The 20,367-nt window shown below is 39.4% G+C and overlaps 1 protein-coding gene across 2 annotated transcripts; it reads left to right on the top strand.

Annotated features, from left to right (window-relative positions):
* Positions 1-135: 135 nt before the first annotated feature.
* ssrp1a (structure specific recognition protein 1a) lies at positions 136-13,884 on the top strand. 2 transcript variants are annotated; one of them, XM_008283627.1, is made up of 19 exons: positions 136-212; positions 1,037-1,116; positions 2,718-2,903; positions 5,655-5,760; positions 6,018-6,211; positions 6,314-6,414; positions 6,622-6,751; positions 6,861-6,964; positions 7,225-7,353; positions 7,469-7,690; positions 8,608-8,680; positions 8,809-8,814; positions 10,396-10,528; positions 10,619-10,664; positions 10,778-10,910; positions 11,074-11,241; positions 11,762-11,859; positions 11,962-12,136; positions 13,359-13,884. In XM_008283627.1, the coding sequence occupies exons 2-19, from the start codon at positions 1,063-1,065 to the stop codon at positions 13,425-13,427; spliced, it is 2,127 nt and encodes a 708-aa protein (XP_008281849.1). In that variant the 5' UTR covers positions 136-212; positions 1,037-1,062; the 3' UTR covers positions 13,428-13,884. The 2 variants fall into 2 exon arrangements, with proteins under 2 accessions (XP_008281849.1, XP_008281850.1); XM_008283628.1 differs by lacking the exon at positions 8,809-8,814.
* Positions 13,885-20,367: the final 6,483 nt, after the last annotated feature.

Here is a 20,367-nt window from a genome sequence, read left to right as displayed (position 1 = left end):
ATGAGCGACTTTATATTTCAAATTCTTCACGGACATTTGCTTCTAAACCACTAAAGACTGCGTGTACCTTCCACAGACGGCTTTAATAGTTTTAAAAAAAACCTTCGCCAACCCGGAAGCAAATACAAATCTCCTCTGGTTTTTCCTGTGACGTCGCGCTAGCTCCCGATGCTACACGCGGGAAACAGGCGAAGCTGCTCAACACAGTCATAGTAAGACGTGAAGTTTTCAACTTGTATTTTTTCGTGTATTTAGAATCTAATTTAGGTGTGGTAGTAAGCAACGAGATGATATACGTTGCATACGTGCTTTATTTCGAGCTACATCGTTTGCTAAATTAACTCAAAACATCAGTTGATTTGTTCACGCCGGCCTAGTTCTGGTGGAGCGCTCAATTTAAAGTGCGGCTTGTCTCTACGGGGCGGCGCTGCCGAGCATATCCTCTTTATCTGGCAACCGTGCTACATTGTGCCATAAAAGAAGCGCTCCCTATCCACTTCAAGTTAGCCTAGCTATTGTTAGTTGCGTAGCATGGATGTAGGTTATCTTTTGTGTTGCTGAGCTGTAAGACTCAACTAACAGATTAATGTACAAAGAAAATACCGGTTTAAATGTTCGCTAAACTGTGTTGTCTGGAATTCATTGCCAACAGTCAGTGACGTTAGCTATAAGCTAGCTCGCAACTTTAACCAGCGCTTTTAACTGTGAGTCTGAAATATCGAACCTCAAAAAGAAAAGCTAAAGCTGACATCAAATACGTATAATACTGATTTTGCAACAGGTTTATTGCTCTTTGCGGTCCACTGTTTGAGTCAGTGTGGCTCAGTGACTGCCATGTCTGAACATGTTTTCATCAGCATCAGGCTTGCAGTGAAAATGACCGTTTTAAGGAGAAATGCAAACTTCATGCTCCAAACGGAAAACAGGGCTGAAAACCCACTGATGCTTATCATGCTTGCTTTAAACCGTGTGGATGTCCGCTTGTATCTAATGAAGTTTCGTCTGTCTACCTGTCTGTCTGTCTGTCTGTCTGCAGAGCACCAGTTATCGCCTGTCGCCGAAATGGGAGACACGCTTGAGTTCAACGAAATCTACCAGGAAGTTAAAGGCTCCTGGGTTAGTATCTTCATCATCACCTCTGCTCTCTAAACTGATGTGTAGAAACCTGATTTCCAGATACTTCAACATATTCACTACATTCCACTAAACAAAAATGTAAATACAACATTCAATAGATCCATTCCTTTTAACACAGATTTGGACATCATGAAACTATATTGGGGATTATAACGAGCAGATTGAGACTGGGGTCATAGACCAGAAATGACATGCCAGCAACAAGTCGCACATCCCTGACACAGAGTTAATGAGGTTGTTGATGCTGCCTGTTAAATGCTGTCCCGCTCTTTCTGAACGGCTCTGCAATATTTATCTTGGGGGACTTGATCATGTAATGTCACATTCATAGACACGTTTATCAGAAGCATCATGTGGCAGATTGTCTGTCCTCCCGTATTGTCTGACACAATTTCTGCATGCTAGCTGCCAGCATGCCAATAACTCGATCTTACCCTTCTCTTGTCATCTGTGTCATCGTGTCATTTGAATAAATCTGCATTTTAAGGTGGCCTTTTGCAGTTAATGGTCAAGTTAGTGTCTGTGTACTGGTCACATTATCTGATCATTATTCTTTAAAGCCACACCTGACTTTTGGTGCACAATTGGCTAAAGTGAATTGTTTTTTAGGTAGATAAAAAGGATAGAAACAGAAATGACATTTTTAGCTGCTTCTTTGTGCCACAAAAGAAGACCATTTGCATGCTGGCTTTTTTGTTCTGTATGTTCTTCTATGGAACTAATGTTTTCTTTATGGTTGATCAGGGGTTATGATCCATAATATAGTTGTTGTTTTTATAAAATTATTTAGTCATATAAGGTACGGGACTTAAAGGAGTAGCCTCCTGTGTATTTCCTGAGACATACACAAAGAAATTGATAAGGTGCAAGAATATGATCATTTGATTGTTCTAAAAGTGGGCTATACTTAGGTTCTGTCTACCTTCACTCTCATTTAGTCCAGAATCTTTTTTTTGCTAACCGTAACCGTAAATGTAATAATGTTTACACTAAAACTGGGCTACATTTGTCATAAGTGTATCACTGAGAAGTTGCAAATTCAAATTATTATATCACAATATATTTTAGCTGTGAATATTTACAGTTCTTTGTGTGATATGCAAATTAGGTAATTAAGAAAAGTAAGTAACTTGGAATAATAGTGGCCTACATTTAGCCAGGGATAATTAGGACCATAAGAGAGCTGCAGCATTACATTGAGCATCCCAGCAGAAAAGTGATAATCCAGAACAAGTTGACTGGATTGTGTCTGGATAAAATTAAGTTGTGTCTATCAGCTATGTGACAAAATTGGCACATCAATATCAATTAATCTCCATATTATTTTTTTAGGTAATCATTGGGTTTGAAAAATAAAAATCACATTAGAGAAGTTGGAACCAGTAAATTACTTCTGGAATTTTTAGAATTTGACTTACACAATAATCAGAATGGAATCAGTTGCTTTTTATCAGGTGACTAATTGAATATTGGACTTCTCTTTACAGCTTTACTATTAACAAACTCTGTCATTAACCTTTACTTCCAGCATTTTAACACAGCTTTTTTTCTGCCTGTATTTCTTTCTTTTGTCGCTGCAGAATGACGGGCGGTTGCGTTTCAGCAAGCAGAATGTGGTTTACAAGAGCAGCAAGACGGGGAAGGTGGACAGCATCCCAGCTGGCGAGCTGAACATGGCCCAGTGGAGACGAGTGTGTTTAGGTCACGGCATCAAACTCGGCACCAGCACGGGACACATCTACAAATATGATGGCTTCAGGGACACGGTGAGTTCTGGAGACACATGGCATGCATGCAGGCTCCTCTGTAGATTAATGTGTGTGCAATTAAGCATTGGTTTTACAGTTTTTTGAGGTTCAGACGGCTGATCAGGCTCTTAAGATTCTGTCCTCATTTTTCCGGACTCTAAATCTTTCCTTTCTGTTTCTGGGAAATAATTGTTACCTTATTCAGAGGATAACAAGGCAACAGTGGAATATTTCAGACTGACACACACTGCTGGTTTGCTCAGTGCTGTGTTTATGACGGGGGATGTAACGCAAGCAAAGGGACCACCGATAAACAACTGCCATTCCCTGTCTGACATTTCCACAGGAAAAAACACTACCATCTTGCGAAACTGCCACCGCTTGAGTGTGCATGAGTGTGTGGGTTTCTATCAAAGGTATGTGAATGAGTCGGCTCTTCTCCCCAAAGCTCCTAATGGGATTAATGAGGGAAACCAGCGCTAGCATGTGTGTTCCATAAACAGTGTAATCATCGGCTCATGTGAGTCAGTGTTTATATCAATCCACTGAAACAATTTGGCCCAGAAAACAGACAAGAAAAAAATTTGTGGTCGTGTTTGTTTTTTATCACCGTTTTTTCTTTCCTTTTTCCTGCTGCTCCGAGTGTATGGGGAATGTCAACACGCAAGTACAGTACCGGGATGGAGCAGCGGGTATAACCTGGAGTGCTTGGTTGTCTCCTGGGGTTAATCAGCGTATTTTCTGGGGAGATGGATCCTCTCGTCCTGGAGCACAGGCCGTGATGTCATTGTTTATTATCCCACAGTTAGTGTCGGTAATCGAGAATTGGCTGGAGGTTTAACTGCTGGCGTGCAGAGCAGACACTTTGATTCATTTGTCCCTATGAAGTGTCCTTGAGCAAGACTGTGAATCTCTGTCAGGGTCTGTTATGTAGCTGACCTGTAATTGTCATCAGGAGGTGCAGAGGCATGTACGCCTGTTCTGTTCATGTCACGTACATGTTTAGACTGTAATTAGTGCAAAACATCATTGTTGTCATTACCAGTGTCCTGCTGAACATATGCAGCAGCCCAGTGCGCTTGCATTGTACTGTTGGGGCTGGCTTTTGAGTCTTAGTGCTGTTCAGGCTTCAGGTTTCGAACTGTCAAGTTCCAAAGTCTTGCACTGAATGTAAAGCTGTTAGTCAGGGGACAGAAACTTAACTGACTTTATTAATTGTCATTTAAGGCACAGATCTTGAAAACATATATGACCTAGTTGTGGCATTTTAAACATGAGTATTCAATGTTCTTATAATTTTTAACTGAAAATGTGTTGCAGACAAAAGACAACGCCTTGGGCTGTAGAAAAATGTTAATCAGCATGTTGTATCGTTCAGAGATTTTATAGCCAACACAAGTGCTTTGATTGAGAAAATAATTGTTGGATTAACAGACGATTGTAATTGTATTAGTTGCAGTCGTAATTGAACGCACACTCAGATTGGAATTTCTGTTTAGTTCTCTGTTTGAAACCTCAAATGTTTTAGTTCTAGATGAAGTATGCGTCCAGACTTTGAAGCACCAAAAGTTAAGCTTGGATGTCAGATTTATAGTCTTCCTTGGCCCAATTTAAAACAGTATAATTTTTTTCTATATTCTATTTAGGCAAAGCTCTTGTACAGCTGCCTGTTTTTACACAAGATGTAAAATTTTGTTAATGATGAAAATGGGTTAATAAAAAATATAAAAATCTTTTTAGCACTGAAACTCATGAATGATACTGACACTAGTAAAGACATATTTTTAAATGATACTTAGCCTTTTTGGACAAAAGTATTGATGTGATAAAACCAGTGTTTCTTGTGGATGGAGAGCAGGTTTGAAAATTTTACTAGTCAGTCAGGGTGGTCATGTTGAGTAAGTGTGTGTATCTGTGATGGTGGTTCTTTGTTTATTATGATTAAATGAGCTGCGCAACAACAAATCTGCCAAAACTGTAACGAGGAGTTGGGAACTGCACAAACTCTTGATTTTATGCATTTACACATCTGCTGACACATGGTCTCCTATCTAAACAACGCCTTAATCCTGGTCAACAAACATGTTGATGAACTTGAGTTGAGTGTACACACACACACGCACACGCGCGCACACGCACACACACACACACACACACACACACACACACACACACACACACACTCACACTCACACTCACACACACACTCTGATTCTCTGGGCTCTAATTAGCTATAATAACCTTATAGACAGGCAGATATCCAGGTGCGTAAATTCGGTTTCCCACAGAGTCTCGCTCTGCCCTGCACACACTCGCACACCACAATCACTTCCACATGTGTTGTATTACTGGGACTGTGTGTGTATGTGTGTGCATTTGTGTGATTGACTGTGTGTTTGTCGCTGTGTGTGAGTCCTCTCCAGTTGTAAGTGGGCCTGCAGGATAAATAAACAGGCTGATTGTCAGTGGTGGTGTGGAGGAGGTGGAGGACAGAACAGGCGGATGGATTACATTCACCTCCTGTGTTCCCAGGAGGCCCGGGCGGCCAGGCGTTGTTACAATTGCGTTGTGATTAATTATCCTCCATCCCTCCTCCTTCTTTTTAGGTGGTGTTTTTATAAGCTTTGACCCATGCAGAGCCAGTGCTTTTACTACCTTGCTAACTTTGAGCTTTCCTCTCCTTGTTTGTTTTCATCGCTTCCTCTCCTGTCAACTTCTTTTTCTGCCTTAACTCGTGTCTCCTCACCACTTTTTTTCCCCCACCGTTAGGACTTTGAGAAGATTTCTGAGTTCTTCAAGGCAAACTACAAGTTGGAGCTGACGGAGAAGGACATGTGTGTGAAGGGCTGGAACTGGGGAACAGCCAAGTTCTCAGGTAAAAATACACCAAACTGCAAGAGTAATACTGCCATATTGTGGCTCTAGTATATTTGCATAAATAAGTTATTTTCTGAAAATTACAAGTACAGTGAAAGTTGCAGTCAAGATGATATAATTTGAACATGTATTTTCATTAGCCAAAATGATCTGTCGAAGATCTGTAGGACCTACATGACATTAGACATTTGGCCTGGTTGTATAATAATAGCGGAATGACTTGAAAGAGCTCACTGTTTGCTCTTTCTATCACAGGACCACTGTTATCATTCGACGTCAATGACAGCACAGCGTTCGAGGTCCCGCTGTCCAACGTGTCCCAGTGTGCCACAGGGAAGAACGAAGTCACTCTGGAGTTTCACCAAAATGACGACACAGAGGTCTCGCTCATGGAGGTCCGATTCTACGTCCCACCCAGCCAGGCTGACGAACGACAAGACCCGGTGGAGGTGAGGAAGGATGCTCTGCTTCCATGGTTTCCCCTTCATAAAGCCCTGTCGTTTTTTAAAAATACGTTTATGTGATAGTTCTAAAAGTATGTTTTCCTTCAGGCGTTTGCCCAGAATGTGTTGTCTAAGGCTGATGTGATCCAGGCCACAGGAGACGCTGTGTGTATCTTCAAAGAGCTGCAGTGTCTCACACCCAGAGGAAGGTAGAGGATCGACATTTAAACACAAAAATACAATCACTCAGATAACTCCTTATTTAAGTTATAACACTGATTGAAAACTAACCCTAAAATGACTGATTCATTTATTGAAACATAGATTTTGTGTTACAGGTGAATTTGCTCAAACAATTGCCTTAGTTAGGAAATTAATTAGAAGGCTCTTTTGTTTCTAATTTTCTCTCCTTTAAGATATGATATTCGTATCTACCCGACGTTCCTTCACCTGCACGGTAAGACGTTTGACTACAAGATTCCCTACACCACCGTCCTCCGTCTCTTCCTGCTGCCACACAAGGATCAGAGACAGATGTTCTTTGTGGTAAGTGGACTTTTGTCTCTTCATGTCTCACCTTTGTTTATCTGTGTGTGTGAAGTTAACTCGTCACATTTTTTATTTTCTGTTTGTTGTTTTCACAATGTCCTCATAGATCAGTCTGGATCCTCCCATCAAGCAGGGTCAGACACGTTATCACTTTCTCATTCTGCTCTTCTCCAAAGAAGAGGATATCAACCTCACCCTTAACATGAGCGAGTAAGTATGTGACAATAAAGTCTGCCAGGATTTTTTGGGCTCTGTGGAGCCTATTTATATTTCCAACTGTGCATTTAACACTAACTTTTTAATGTTGTAAAGTTTATGTCCACTAGGGGGAACCAAAGGTTTGGGGGAATAACATCATGTGTTTATGGTTGCATCAGTGACAACTTATGGTCTTTGCATTGCTGCTTACAAATCCCAAAATACTGTTATTTTTAAGGTCTTAAATAATTTTTTTCTTCTATGTGTAACAGGGAGGATGTGGAGCGTCGTTTTGAGGGTAAACTCAGTAAGAACATGTCAGGATCTCTTTATGAAATGGTCAGTAGGGTGATGAAGGCCCTCGTCAACCGCAAGATCACTGTACCTGGAAACTTCCAAGGGTAGGCCTCTCATACACACATTTAAAACAGATTTTTTTTTTTTTTTTTTTGCACAATTAAGAACATCTAATAAAAATTTACGTCACTCTTTGATCTTCCGTCTCTTCTTCCTCAGCCACTCTGGGGCTCAGTGCATCACCTGCTCCTACAAGGCATCTTCAGGCCTCCTCTATCCTCTGGAAAGAGGCTTCATCTACGTCCACAAGCCCCCCGTTCACCTGCGCTTTGAGGAGATTTCCTGTGTCAACTTCGCCAGAGGCACCACCACAACACGTTCATTTGACTTTGAGATTGAAACCAAGCAGGGAAATCAGTATACTTTCAGCAGCATTGAAAGGTGAGGCTGCTGCACTCAGAAACTCTAACAACCAAAGTCAATAAACAGTTTTTCTTACGCACAAGTATCCCAGCGATGAGTCTTAAACTGGTTTTGATCACATTTAGGATGTGATGTTTACGAGGTTCATAGGGGAACCTGGTTATTTATATTCATGTCCATATTATTCTGAGGTCAACTAAGTTTAGAATCAATATAGGCAACTCTTCTGCTCCGTCACATTCCAGACACTTTGTGTAACAGCTTTGGCAGAAGAGGGTGAATCCACTTTGGTTTTTGTCTGCTGGCATTTAACACTTTGCTGATTTGACTTATCACCAGCAATGTAACATAATACCAGCAAGCACTAGAAGTCATCCTCTGCATTAGAGTTGTGAGGCTTTTACTTTCTTTTCATATTGTACTACCTGCTATGAAACTAAAGGTCAGGATGCAGTATGATCAGAAACCCTGGATAAGGTGTTTGCATGCCATGTTCCTTGTATTGTTGTTGTTGTAGTAACATAAAAAAGGCTAGTGGCTTATCGCAGTTTCTGAAGCCTTAAAGATATTTTACTCACTCCAGAAATGATAATAATTGGGATACTACTATGTGACTGTTTGCTATTTTTTAAAACATCTTTAAGAAATGCTGTGCTAGACACCTAGGTTTGAGTACCAACAAGTACTCAGATAACATTAATCACATACTGATGATATTTTGTAAAATTGTGTAAAGAGCATGGACGCATACAGCATAGAGTTTTAGATGTTTTTCTGCTAAACTAAAGTTAGGCTTGTTAGCCATCCTTCGTTCTAGCAGGTGAAGTTACTTATTGTGATATAGATTTTAGATCATATTACAAAGCCATTAACTTGTCTAGTTATTTTAAACCCAAACTAACTAACTCCTGGTTTTCCTCTTAATCCATTTTTAGAGAGGAGTATGGCAAACTGTTTGACTTTGTTAACGCCAAGAAGCTCAACATCAAGAACAGAGGCTTCAAAGAGGTAAAGACATATATTTAAAACATCTTGCAGTTTGTTAAACAGAGATATTGCACAGGTTTTCCACACTTCCATCCCAGATATTGATGTTTGTTGCCCTTCTCCTGTGTGTCTGTCCTTGTGCCTTGTAGAAGAAGGTGGGTATGGTAATGGGCGTCACATGTGGATTAGACACTTGATTTTGTTTGTGTGGAGTGATTTCTGCTTGCATGGCGTGCTGCTGATGTGTGTGCCTGTTATGACGATCGTGTCCAATGATCTTGATTTGATTGATATTACCGAAACAATTGGTGCTGAACCGGATACATCTGAAGTGATTTATGACTAATCATGGAACATCAGGGGGTGAAGGATCGTGTGTGACTGATAACTCTGTGTGGGTTTGTTTGCATCATGCTGACTAATGTGTGGCCTGGGGGGCTTTTGGTGTGCTTTAACACTTGACAACGTTGTCATCATGCCCACTGCCTCACATAGGCAGTGCTGATTGCATTTCCCATTTTGTTCTGTTGACATGTACAAGCTCCTGCCACGTCTGACAACACAGTCAAAGATCAACTCGGTTTTGCTGCTAACAAGGCCGTCTGTTGCTAGGCGATGGGGTCAGCAGAGTAGGTCATGAAAATGAATGGACCTGCTCCCCATTTCCTGTTGTCGTTTTAATAATGGCCTCCTTGACTTGTCCGTCCACTGGCAGACGTTCATACTGATGCATGGTGATGGGAAAAACCTTCTGGTGGGGATAAGATAATCATTTGACTTTGGTCTTTAAGATGACATTACAGCACAGTTAGCCCCGAGCCACAAAGTCCTCTAGTATTGTTCCTGATAAATTGCAGAAGAGGAAGATATTCTGCAGAACTGTAAGCCTCAACGGAAAGCACCAGGAAGTCCTTATTTCTCCAGAAATCCTGTGCTATGTCTGCAAATGATGCTCAGGGTAATCCATAACTGGTGGCTACATCCCTGTTATTCTGTGTTCGATGTGAGGGGGAATGCAACTGTCTACGTCGCAGGCTGACAAACCAAACGTAGTAAGAATGAAAATACATGCGTGTCCATGCTCCACTTTCAAAGTCCATACTTGTCTGCGCACACAGAAGCAAAAAGCATGGATTGGCCCTCAGGACACAGGGAGAATTTCTGAATGAGGTTGGAGATTCATGAAACTGAAATTGTGACAAATTGCCTTAACTACACAGCAAAGTGAAGGAATTAAAGGCCTGAAATGCCTGGAGCCATTAAGACATTTCCAGCAAAAAAGCAGAAATTAGAGGAATGTGAAATAAGTTTTTTTTGTTGTTGTTGTTGTTTTTTTAAATACAGTAATGCTTTTGTGTTGGAGACATGGTTCCAATCTGTCCTGTCCTGAGTAAGGCTTCTGCCCCTTTAAATCAACTTGAAATGTTATAAGCTCACTGCAGAAATGTAATTAACTACAACTATTTTTGATAATCAATAAATCGTTCAAGTCTTCCAGTTGGCAAAAATGCAAAATGCGCTGTATCCAGCTTCTCAAATGTAACAGAATTGACTGATTTCACTATTTTATTTTATTGTAAATTGACATTTTAAGTCTTTATTTTAAGGAAAGTAATAATTGTAATGATGATAATAAGCCCTGAGGGCTAATGTTTGGATTCCACTGTGGGAATGCTGTATTGTGGGTAGAATTGCTTTGTGGGGCTTTTTGTGTTAACCTTGCAGTCTATTTCCAGGGCATGAAGGGTAAAATTGACGAGTACAGCGACTCGGACGATGACCAGCATGATGCCTACCTGGAGAGGATGAAGGCTGAGGGCAAGATCAGAGAGGAGGGCAATGACAGCGACGAATCGGACGGCGGAAGTGGTGAGTAACAGTCTAACTATGACAGAGGAAGCCAGTATATTAAGAAGATCAGCAGGTTTGATTGTGGGCTTTCTTGTCGTCACTCTTCAGATGAGTCTTTCAACCCTGGAGAAGAAGATGATGACATTGCAGAGGAGTAAGTGACCTAAGCTTATATCTTAACCAGATATTTTTCCTCTCTGGCTTGTTTGACTAAGCTAACGTCACCATCCTCATTTCTTCTTCTGTTTCTCTGCCGCCTTCAATCAGGTACGACAGCAATGCTTCAGCAAGTGACAGCAGTGAAGAAGGTGAAGAAAGCGAAGATGAGAGCGCGAAGAAGAAGAAACCCAAAAAGGTCAAAGTGGTGAAAGAGAAAAAAGAAAGGAAGCCACGCAAAGAGGTGAGAGTGAAAATAAGAAATATTTGTGCATAAGGGTTGAAATGAGATGAGATGCAGGCAGAAAATGTTACTTTTTTCAGCCCTTTACCTCACAAACCGATTATATATTAACCCGTATAACTGCATGCATTTACTTACCACCGTCTTCCTCTTTTCTGAGCAGAAGAAGCAGAAGGACAGCGGCGGGCCCAAGAGGCCGATGAGTGCCTACATGCTTTGGCTCAACTCCAGCCGCGAGCGAATCAAGTCAGAGAACCCTGGCATCTCTATCACAGAGATCTCTAAGAAGGCCGGAGAGATGTGGAGACAACTGGGCAAAGACGAGAAGGAGGTAAACAAGAGTGAAGAGAGAGAATTTGCTTTAGTTTTAGTCTTCTGTTCTCAAAACCCTACTCATTAGAAGTGGCTGTTATCAATGTTTTTGTAATCACACTGAATCAAATTGCAGTGATTTAAAAATAAAAAAAGGCCATTTCTAGTGATGAACCAGCAGAATTATCTCCTAAATGTGCTGCACTATACAATAGAGTTTAGATTTTTAGATTATGTGTGAGACACTAGAGCAAACTCTTGAGTATCTTATAACAGATTACATTTTATATTTAGAAGGAATTGATATATATACAGCAGAGTGTGTGTTAAAATGTCTGTGCAATACCTGATCTAAGTAAAAGTCATTTAAAAAAATCACTAAATGATTCTGAAGTTGTATAGAGCATCTCAGCAAACTATAACTGGAATTTGTCCTATTCCAAAGCAGTGTATACCCAGACAAGCAATGATGTGTGTAGGCTTTATTCATATATTTACTGCCGATTTGTTCACCCTGTAACTCTCCTGCTGTCCTTCAGGAGTGGGAAACAAAAGCCGGCGAGGCGAAGAGACAGTATGACAAAGCAAAGAAAGAGTACAAAGAGAGCGGTGGAGGATCGACGTCCAGTTCCAAGAAGTAAGGCTTGCCGCACACAAGCTCGTGTTTTCCTTCATTTCTTAATAAGCCGCTCTTAAATCTGCAACTTTTTTTCCCCCCTCTCTGCCCTTTACCCATTAGAGAGAGTAAAAAATCTGGAGGCAAAAAGGACGACAAGAAGAGGAAGTCTGCCGGAGGAGACAAGGACAGGGAGCGGGGAGGAGGCAACGACAGCTTCAAGAGCAAAGAGTTCATCGAGACCAGCGAGGAGAGCTCATCAGATTCTGACCACAAGAGCAAGTCCAAGAGGAAGAAGGTAAAACCAGTAATGATGAATGTTATCAGACAGACAGACAGACCATAAATGATCAGACAATGGCTCCAGCCGCAGTCATTATTAGATCATTCATGGTTTGTGGTTTTTTTCCTTCTGTTGACCACAAAATTTGGACATCACACAGAGCAGAGATTCTACTGAGCGACGTTTTGAATATAAAGTTGTTTTTTTTAACTGCTATTACTTGACTGAAACTAAACAGCTGGACTATGATGCTTGTCTATGAGGTTCTAAACAGATGTCAGCATTAAATTGGAGACAACAGTAAGATTTCTTGTGGCTGAAAAGCTGCTTGCTTAGGTTATTTTTAAAAATACAAATAAATAGCTGCTCAGTGAGAACGAGGCATTTTCTTCTTAGATCTGTATCATGAGTGAATCTTGAATGAATCGAATTTGCTCATGATAGAAGGAGGAGAGACTTTTATAATAATGTTCGACATGGTGAAGCTGATCTGATGAAGGGACAGCTAGAAGGGAAGGAGAGGACTTGTAACCGAAGCTGCAGACAAAACAAAGGGAAAGCAAGAGCCAAAGAGGGAACGACAAACAGAAACTGAGAGATAATGTGAGTGTGAGACTAACAGAGCACTTTGTATTTCCACTGTATCAGTGTATGCAGCTATAACCACACTGGTATTCAAGTTTATATAAATAGTGCAATGATATATGAAGATGAATGTATGAAAAATATCTAAAGGTGTTTTTACAAAAAGAAACATTTTTGATAATGATCCTTTCAAAAGTGAACCTGTCTGTGCTCGTGCAAAAACTGAAATGGACATAAAATGGCACGACTGTGTTGAAATGTATAGTTTCTGATGTATCTGTAATGAGCTCTCTCTCTCTCTCTCTATATATATATATATATATATATTTATATATATCTGTGGGATCTTGGATAAATGTTGTACATGTTAATTCCAGGTTTTGGCATTTTTGTAGAATATACAAAGAAATTCAACTTTTGTTTTTATTGTTTATAACTGATGGCTTTGTAGCTGTCATACTGCCCAGAAACTACTGTTGAGTTCTCTTGACATGAAACAATAGCTGCTCTGTTTCAGTTGAGGTGCAGGACTTCATATTGCAGTTAAAAAATATCTGAAAGTTGTTAAAAGTTGACAAGAGCAAAAACTCTCAAACTGCTTGAAACCTCAGTTTGATCAGTTGTTCTTTCTGGTTTTCTTTTTTTCAACCAGCAATCAGAAGACGAGGAGGAGGAGGAGGCAGTGTCCACGCCTGCCAGCTCAGAGGAAGACTCTGACTAAACACACACACTTGCCGATCATACACACAAACCAAGGACCAAGCATTTATACTCTCTATGTTGATATCACACTGACAGACAAATCAACAGACTTGAGTTGCATTTTTCTTTTCTACATGTTTAGTTTTAGGAGCTCAAGCACATCTTGTGACTGACTCTGAAAACTCATGTAACACGTGATATTTGGATTTCTACTGGCAGTTCAGTGAAGTGACAGTATGCAGGTGTACCATTTGAATTCTTCAAGGGTTTTCCATCTAATCCATGGGAATGGTCCTTTTAGTTAAATAGCACTGAGGGTTGTAGGACTTATTAGTTGATAAATGTGGGTGGAGCAGATACGAAGCCATTTCGCTCCGTTTGTGTAGAGCATTTTAAAAACCGCAATTGAGTGTTTTTTGTGTTTTGCAATGTCATGTTTTCAGGCTGAAATAAATAAATGAATCATTTTCAGTATATTCTCATTTTGTTGTTTCCTTTTTGTACACCGTGTCTTGTATCAGGCCTCTGTGTGACGTAGAAACCAGTGAAGTCAGTGGAAATAGTTTGAGTCCCAGCTCCTGTCAGTGTGCTGATGTTGTTGTTGTGCTGCAACTGGTGGAAAGTAAGTCAGTAAACCTACTGTCGTAAGTACGAGGTTTGTCAGAAAAAGTTTCAGGACTGGTGTCACAAAGATATATTTCAAATCCAAACTACAAGTTTTCCACACTTCCCCAGCCTTCTCTGCTACACCGCCATGCACTTCTGGAAGGATTCTTCCGGGATCCTCCGCAGCTCCATCATCACAGTCATCTTGATGTTGTCCACGTCTTCAAAACAGGTCCCTATGATGACCCCCTTGAGCTTGGGGAAGAGAAAGCAGTCACACGGGCGAGTAGGGAGGTTGCTCCAGTACGGCGATATTATTCTCAGCCAGGAACTGTGGGATGCTCAGGGCGTTGTGAGCAGGAGTGTTGTCATGGTGAAGCAGCCACCACTTGTCCTGCCACAACTCTCGCCTCTGAACAAAGCTAACGCCACAGGATGTCTTTGTAGACGTGCTGGTTGATCGTCTGAAGAGGAAAACTGGTAGTTTGTTGTTTGGGTTTGTAATATATCTCTTGTGACACCAGTCCTGGAGCTTTTCTGACACAACTCGTATAGTTTACAGGTAGTTGTACTTGAGTATTTCCATTATATAGTATTTTACACTTCCGCTCCATTACATTTTAGAGGTAAACATTGTACTGTCTAGTCCACTACATTTATTTAACAGCTTTAGGTATTGCTAAAATGCAGGTCTTACACATTAGATAAAAGAAATGTGACAGATTAAATTAGTTGTTTCAACCTTTTGTATTCTGGCATCTTAACTTGATGGAGTTGGAGTCACGTTTCCATCAAATAGTGATCGCCCCCTGTATTCCAGGCATATAAAAAGATATGCGTAATTTTTAAAAATTATTTAATCAAGCCAATTTCATTTAGTCATTTCAACTTGAATTTATTTCCAAATCAACTAACACAGAAAATTTAAATACGCACAATCTTAAATTGATGCAGTTACCAACATTATTATTATGTCAACCTAAGCCATTAAAATAATGTGTGCCACTTTAAAAATCAATCTCAGTGAACAAATGCAGTTATTTATCTTGCATTTTTAAATATTTTAGGGGCGAAGAACCATGTCCAGCTGTTACAGTCACATAAACGTAGGGAAAGTTTGGATTGTCAAAACTACATTTTAACAAATAAACTTAATTAAAATGTGTAATGTACACATCCAGTAAAAGAACAGAAAATACACACATATGTATTTAGCCTTATATTTGTTTTATTAAATCAAAATTAAAATCCAAATTATAACATCAAGAATTGGACTGGGTGCGCTAGAGCAGGGGAAGATTTCTACAATTTGACCTCATCCTTGTTAAAAAACAACAACATTTAAAAACACTACTTATGGGAGACAAAATTCCTTGAAGAGGCGTCAGCATTTTTCGTATTTATCCTTTTTTTAACTCATTAAAAATACAAATGACCCTATGGCTTGTTAATCTACCACATTACATTACATGGAAAAAAGAAACCAGCTCTTAGTGTAGTGGTACTGCAGATAGTCTCATAGGATTCCTATACACCGTGGCACATCATGCTCATTTAACCAAGCGAGGCGGTTTGGGCGTGTGTGTTAGATGGCGACGCTGGTGAAAGTTGAAGAGAGTGGTTTCAAACGGGAGGCCGAGGCCTAAGTACAAGGTGGTTTGGAGTGTGGTTTTTAAGAGCCAAACACTACCGGATATGAGGTTTACGTCCACTTAGAAAGAGTTGTCTCTGACGATAAGGTCCTCTTTCTTCCTGCACGTCCTGCTGCAGCGCTGACCAGATGTCCTGAGGATGACCTTTCTAATCACGGACACGCTGAGATGTTCTCGGCTCTGTGTGGCTGTAAATAAAGCTGTGAGTTAAATGCTTGCGAAGACTGTAACTTCTGATTGTTTCAGTTTAGTGACTTTGAATGTTCGTCAGTGAGGTTGTCCACAGCTTCTCCTGTCCATTTGCTCAAGTTTTTTTTTTGTAGACAAGACACTGAATTTATGTGCATCAGGCCATAAATTACCTCCACCCAGACTATAGCTGTGGTTAAAGTGTTCTAGCCTGTTTTATACCCGGGGAATATTCTGGCCTAGTTCAATTTATGGCACATACATTATTGGAGGTTACATAATTCAGTTTTTAAATTTCTTTAACATGTTGGTGACACAATGTTATCTTCTACAATACACAGTTTTAATCCCTCTTGCAAACTAATCAAGTGCAATTCCAAAGAATCATTGGTTCAACAAAATATATGATAAGGAAGCAAAATATCACTGCAGCATGGTTCACTGGCTTTCCAACAAACTGCTTTAGTTTTCTTGACATCGTGATTGACAATAATCTGAAATCTCAAAATCAATAGCGCTCAAGCACAATTTCAAAACTGACAAGATTTGAACGAAATGAGCGGCTGTGGCTCAGGTGGTAGAGCGGTTGTCATCTGATTGGAAGGTTGGCGGTTTGATCCCTTGCCCCTCCACAGTTCAAGTGTCCTTGGGGTGGACACTGAATCTGAAGTTGCTCTCAATGGCAGGCAGCACCTTGTGTGGCAGCTCTGTTGCTATTGGTGTATGAATATATGGGTGAATGAGAAACACATTGTAAAGTGCTTTGAGTGCTGCTAAGGTAGAAAAGCCCTATATACGTGCAGACCATTTACCATTTCAATTAAATCATGATTTACACATTGATTTAATTTTGCCTTAGTTTATTATGGCACTTTGGTGTGGATTTTCCACTTCCAAAATCTATTTATCCTTCAAAATAAAAGCCATTTGTACTGTCACAAGACAAAACAAATATGCACATAAAGACCCATATTTTAAAAAGCTAAATATTCTCAAAGGTAAAGAAACTCGGTTACAAAATACAATACAAAATGGTTCCACTACAAGACATTGTAGAAAGATGTCTGGCAGAACACTTATTGCAAGAGAAGCAACATTATGATGTTTCATGCATGTCTTTACTCAACACACTATTTTGCACATTTAAATCCAGGACAAATGTAACAGTTGGAAATACTGAACCTCAGAAGAAGTGTGCAGTGTGGGCATCGCATGGTCTGATAACTGGAAGAAGACAATATATTCTGTAATTTAACAGTCCAATTTGAGTTGCAAAAATTTGGGTCACTACATTATCTCAATAAACTGTGAATAGATTTTCTGTTTCCCCCCCACTGTAAGTCTATGATTATGTGAAGTAGCAACACAGAGTACAGCATTATATTGCTAACAGCCTTGATGTGAATTACCAATAATATTGCACCTCCGAAAAGTGGTACTCAGAGTCTAAAAGATCTGAAAGGAAATCTTTGGCTGTTCTTTATTGTGCATAAGTCGCAACTTGGAAATCTGCAGATGGGCAAGATTAAGACAAATACTGAAGAAATAGGTGACCAATTATGGATTTTTGCAGTCTTTTAGTGAGACAGATAAGAAAACTGATATCACTCTGCATGTTTAATTCACTTTCATGCCAGGCCAAGAAATAGTCATGTCATTTTTGCACCTCAGTTTTTGCATGGATTTAAGTTGCAGGTCCCACAGCAGCTTTGTCCTTCTCTCTATGTATGTGCTACTTTTTAAAAAAATCTTTTCACAACAGGACACACCACAATTATCTCATATCTCAAGGCAGCAACATACACAAGGATTTTTTTTTAAAATTATTATTATTATTTTTTTGCCAAGTGAATTATGTGTTTTGCAGAAGTTGTTTCCCCCCTTTTTTCTGTGAATTATAATAATAATAATAATAATAATAATACATTTTATTTAATAAGGCGCCTTTCACGGCACTCAAGGTCGCCTTACAATAAAAGCAATACAACATACAATGGAACTCAGAAAAAATACAAATACAAATACAATTTTAAAAAAAACAAAAAAAAAACAAGCAGAGCAATTATCTATTTTAATGCTTGCAAATGTTCCACCAAAACAATTCCAACGTCACAATTTTGAACAAACACTGTCAGCATCCTATTCTCAGCCCTGCTCAAGATGATTATGATTGGTTTAAAGAAACAGACACTCCAGCACTTCTTCTTCTTCAACGGGAGAGTAAGGATTAGGGCGCAGTCAGACCGTTCAACACAACGCTGTGTTTGTACCAAGGAATAGTCTTGGGATACAGAGACTGTGTTCTGACAAATAATAGTATGTTTAAAGGTAATTATTACCTGTGTTTTGGGAATGAAAAATGGATGAGCAAATATTTCTGAAAGTCAAATGAGGACAAACCTAAATCTCACAAGTCTTTCTTAAGAAAAAGATGAAAGCTGTTAGGCAGCGAACACCCTGGATCGATTCTCCCGTCTCCGTGTTATCATATATTCAGATCTGAACTTCCAGTCAAACAATGTGAAGAAAACAACATTTCTTCCCCCTTTCCCCACTGCTAATCTGATTATCACGCTTTTTACTGGCCTTTTCTAAAAACGTACCCAGTGAGAACTATTAACCAGCATGAGGAGGAGAAAATACATCAGTCCAGTTGTAGCTGGTCTGCACTGACTTCCTGTAACGTTTCACATCGATGTTAAGGTTTTCCCTACAAAGCACTTAATAAGGTGGGATCAAGCAAGGTAGTTAGTTCCCTTGTTAACTATTTGCCTTTAAGAACACTGCAGTCATCTGCTGCTGGTTTATTGGAGGATCCCAAAAGAAAATCAAGGATGCAGCCTTTGTCAGTTACGTCCCAAAGTCATGGAACAATAGAGATCTCAGGGAAGCCAGCCTGTTACATTTTATGAAAAGAAAAAATCATAACTTTCTTTTGCACTTCAGCTTTACACTGCTTCACTTTATTACAATGTTATGATATAAATCAATCTTTTATGTTGAGTGGGCTTTATTTTCCATCTCATGTTATGTGTAATTTGTATTCTAATTCCATTTTTGTTTGATGTTATTTTATTACATAAGTGATCACATGTGTGCATGCTGATTCTATGTATATTTTTAATGCAAGCATTCAATTGTAAATCACTTTGGGCTCAGTTTCTTGTATGAAATATGTTATATAAGTAAGGCTAACACTATTATTATTAGAAGTTTCACAGTATCACTGGCCATTAAACAAATGCTTACAGTATGCCGTTGTGATAAACGTTACACTTACACGCAGCCTGAAAGTGTGTGTTCTTGTTTGTGCGGCCTTGTGTGTTTATGCTTGTCTTGTATTAGGTTACCATTAACTGACCACAAACATAATGGACCCACTTAAGAAATGACATACTGTGTAGGCGCATACGTCTACGCACGCACACACGCACACACTTTGTCACTGCATCATTACATTATCTCCCTGATGTGAAAGGCTGTAATGCTGCTGCTCCTCGAGAGTGTATTGAGAACGGCTTGTATTGTATGTCGCAATTATTGCACAGTTGTCGATAATGGCGCAGTTTGTAATTTGTCACAGTACATTTAGACTCAGTGCTCTTATGCTGGGGGGGTCTTTAAGTTCAGAGTCAGATTTCTTATTTCATTGCTGTTGATGTTCAGAAATGTGACCAAATGATGTGTAATGGAGACACATTGGACATTTAGATTTGTCTGAGTGGCCACATTTACAGTTATGACATTTTTAGGAGTTTTTCACAGCCACTTACAAGAAACTGTAAACGGTCCTGATGGTGTCCCAGTGTGAACTGAGTGTAAAATACTCTTTCAGCATTTCAGTATTCAGTTACATAAATGTGTAAAAGATGGCACTTTTTTCATGCGTCAGAATCTATTTAGGAAACACAGTCAGTCTGCAACGGATGAAGCGCTTTCTCATGTCAGATTATCAAAATATGTGTATATATAATAATATGCAGCGACTCATTTGGAAACTTCATCTAAACTATTCTTTTTTTTCTTCCTTTTGTTTCTTTTTAAAATATATATATATATTAAAACAAAACATACTTCTTCTTTTTTTTTTTTTTTTTTTAAATGAGAATCCCTTGAATTTGCATTTTAAGGAATCCAGACAAATGTATGCACTGAGCTGGACATTTCACAGTTTAAAATAAACTTCTGTAACTCTGACAGGACTGCTATACTCCTCTGTAACATTTGGCATCTTTTATTGTAATTTCCTCACATTTGTCAACTTATATACGCTTATCTGAACTTGTTACAGTTTATGTACAGGCCCTTTGAGGGATCGATTTAATTCAGTTCAATTTAGTTGTATTTAAATAATGCCAATTCACAACAGACTGTATGTCGTCTCAAGTCACTCCACATGGTAAGTTCAAGACCTTACAACATTTATACAGAGAACCCAACAAAACCAAAAGCTCCTGTGGATTTTTTCTGGCGACAGTGAAATGGTGAAAATTTTAAAATAAAAATAAATAT

The sequence above is a fragment of the Stegastes partitus genome, unplaced genomic scaffold (assembly GCF_000690725.1).
Source record: "Stegastes partitus isolate 25-593 unplaced genomic scaffold, Stegastes_partitus-1.0.2 Scaffold321, whole genome shotgun sequence".
Lineage (NCBI taxonomy): Eukaryota > Metazoa > Chordata > Actinopteri > Pomacentridae > Stegastes > Stegastes partitus.
This window is presented reverse-complemented; position numbering and strand designations above follow the sequence as displayed.

Excerpts from the sequence above, each read along its gene's own strand:
- ssrp1a (XM_008283627.1), top strand. The coding sequence starts at position 1,063 with ATGGGAGACACGCTTGAGTTCAACGAAATCTACCAGGAAGTTAAAGGC. Across the intron at positions 6,212-6,313 it reads AACGACAAGACCCGGTGGAG|GCGTTTGCCCAGAATGTGTT; the intron begins GTGAGGAAGGAT and ends GTTTTCCTTCAG. Across the intron at positions 10,529-10,618 it reads CGAATCGGACGGCGGAAGTG|ATGAGTCTTTCAACCCTGGA; the intron begins GTGAGTAACAGT and ends GTCACTCTTCAG.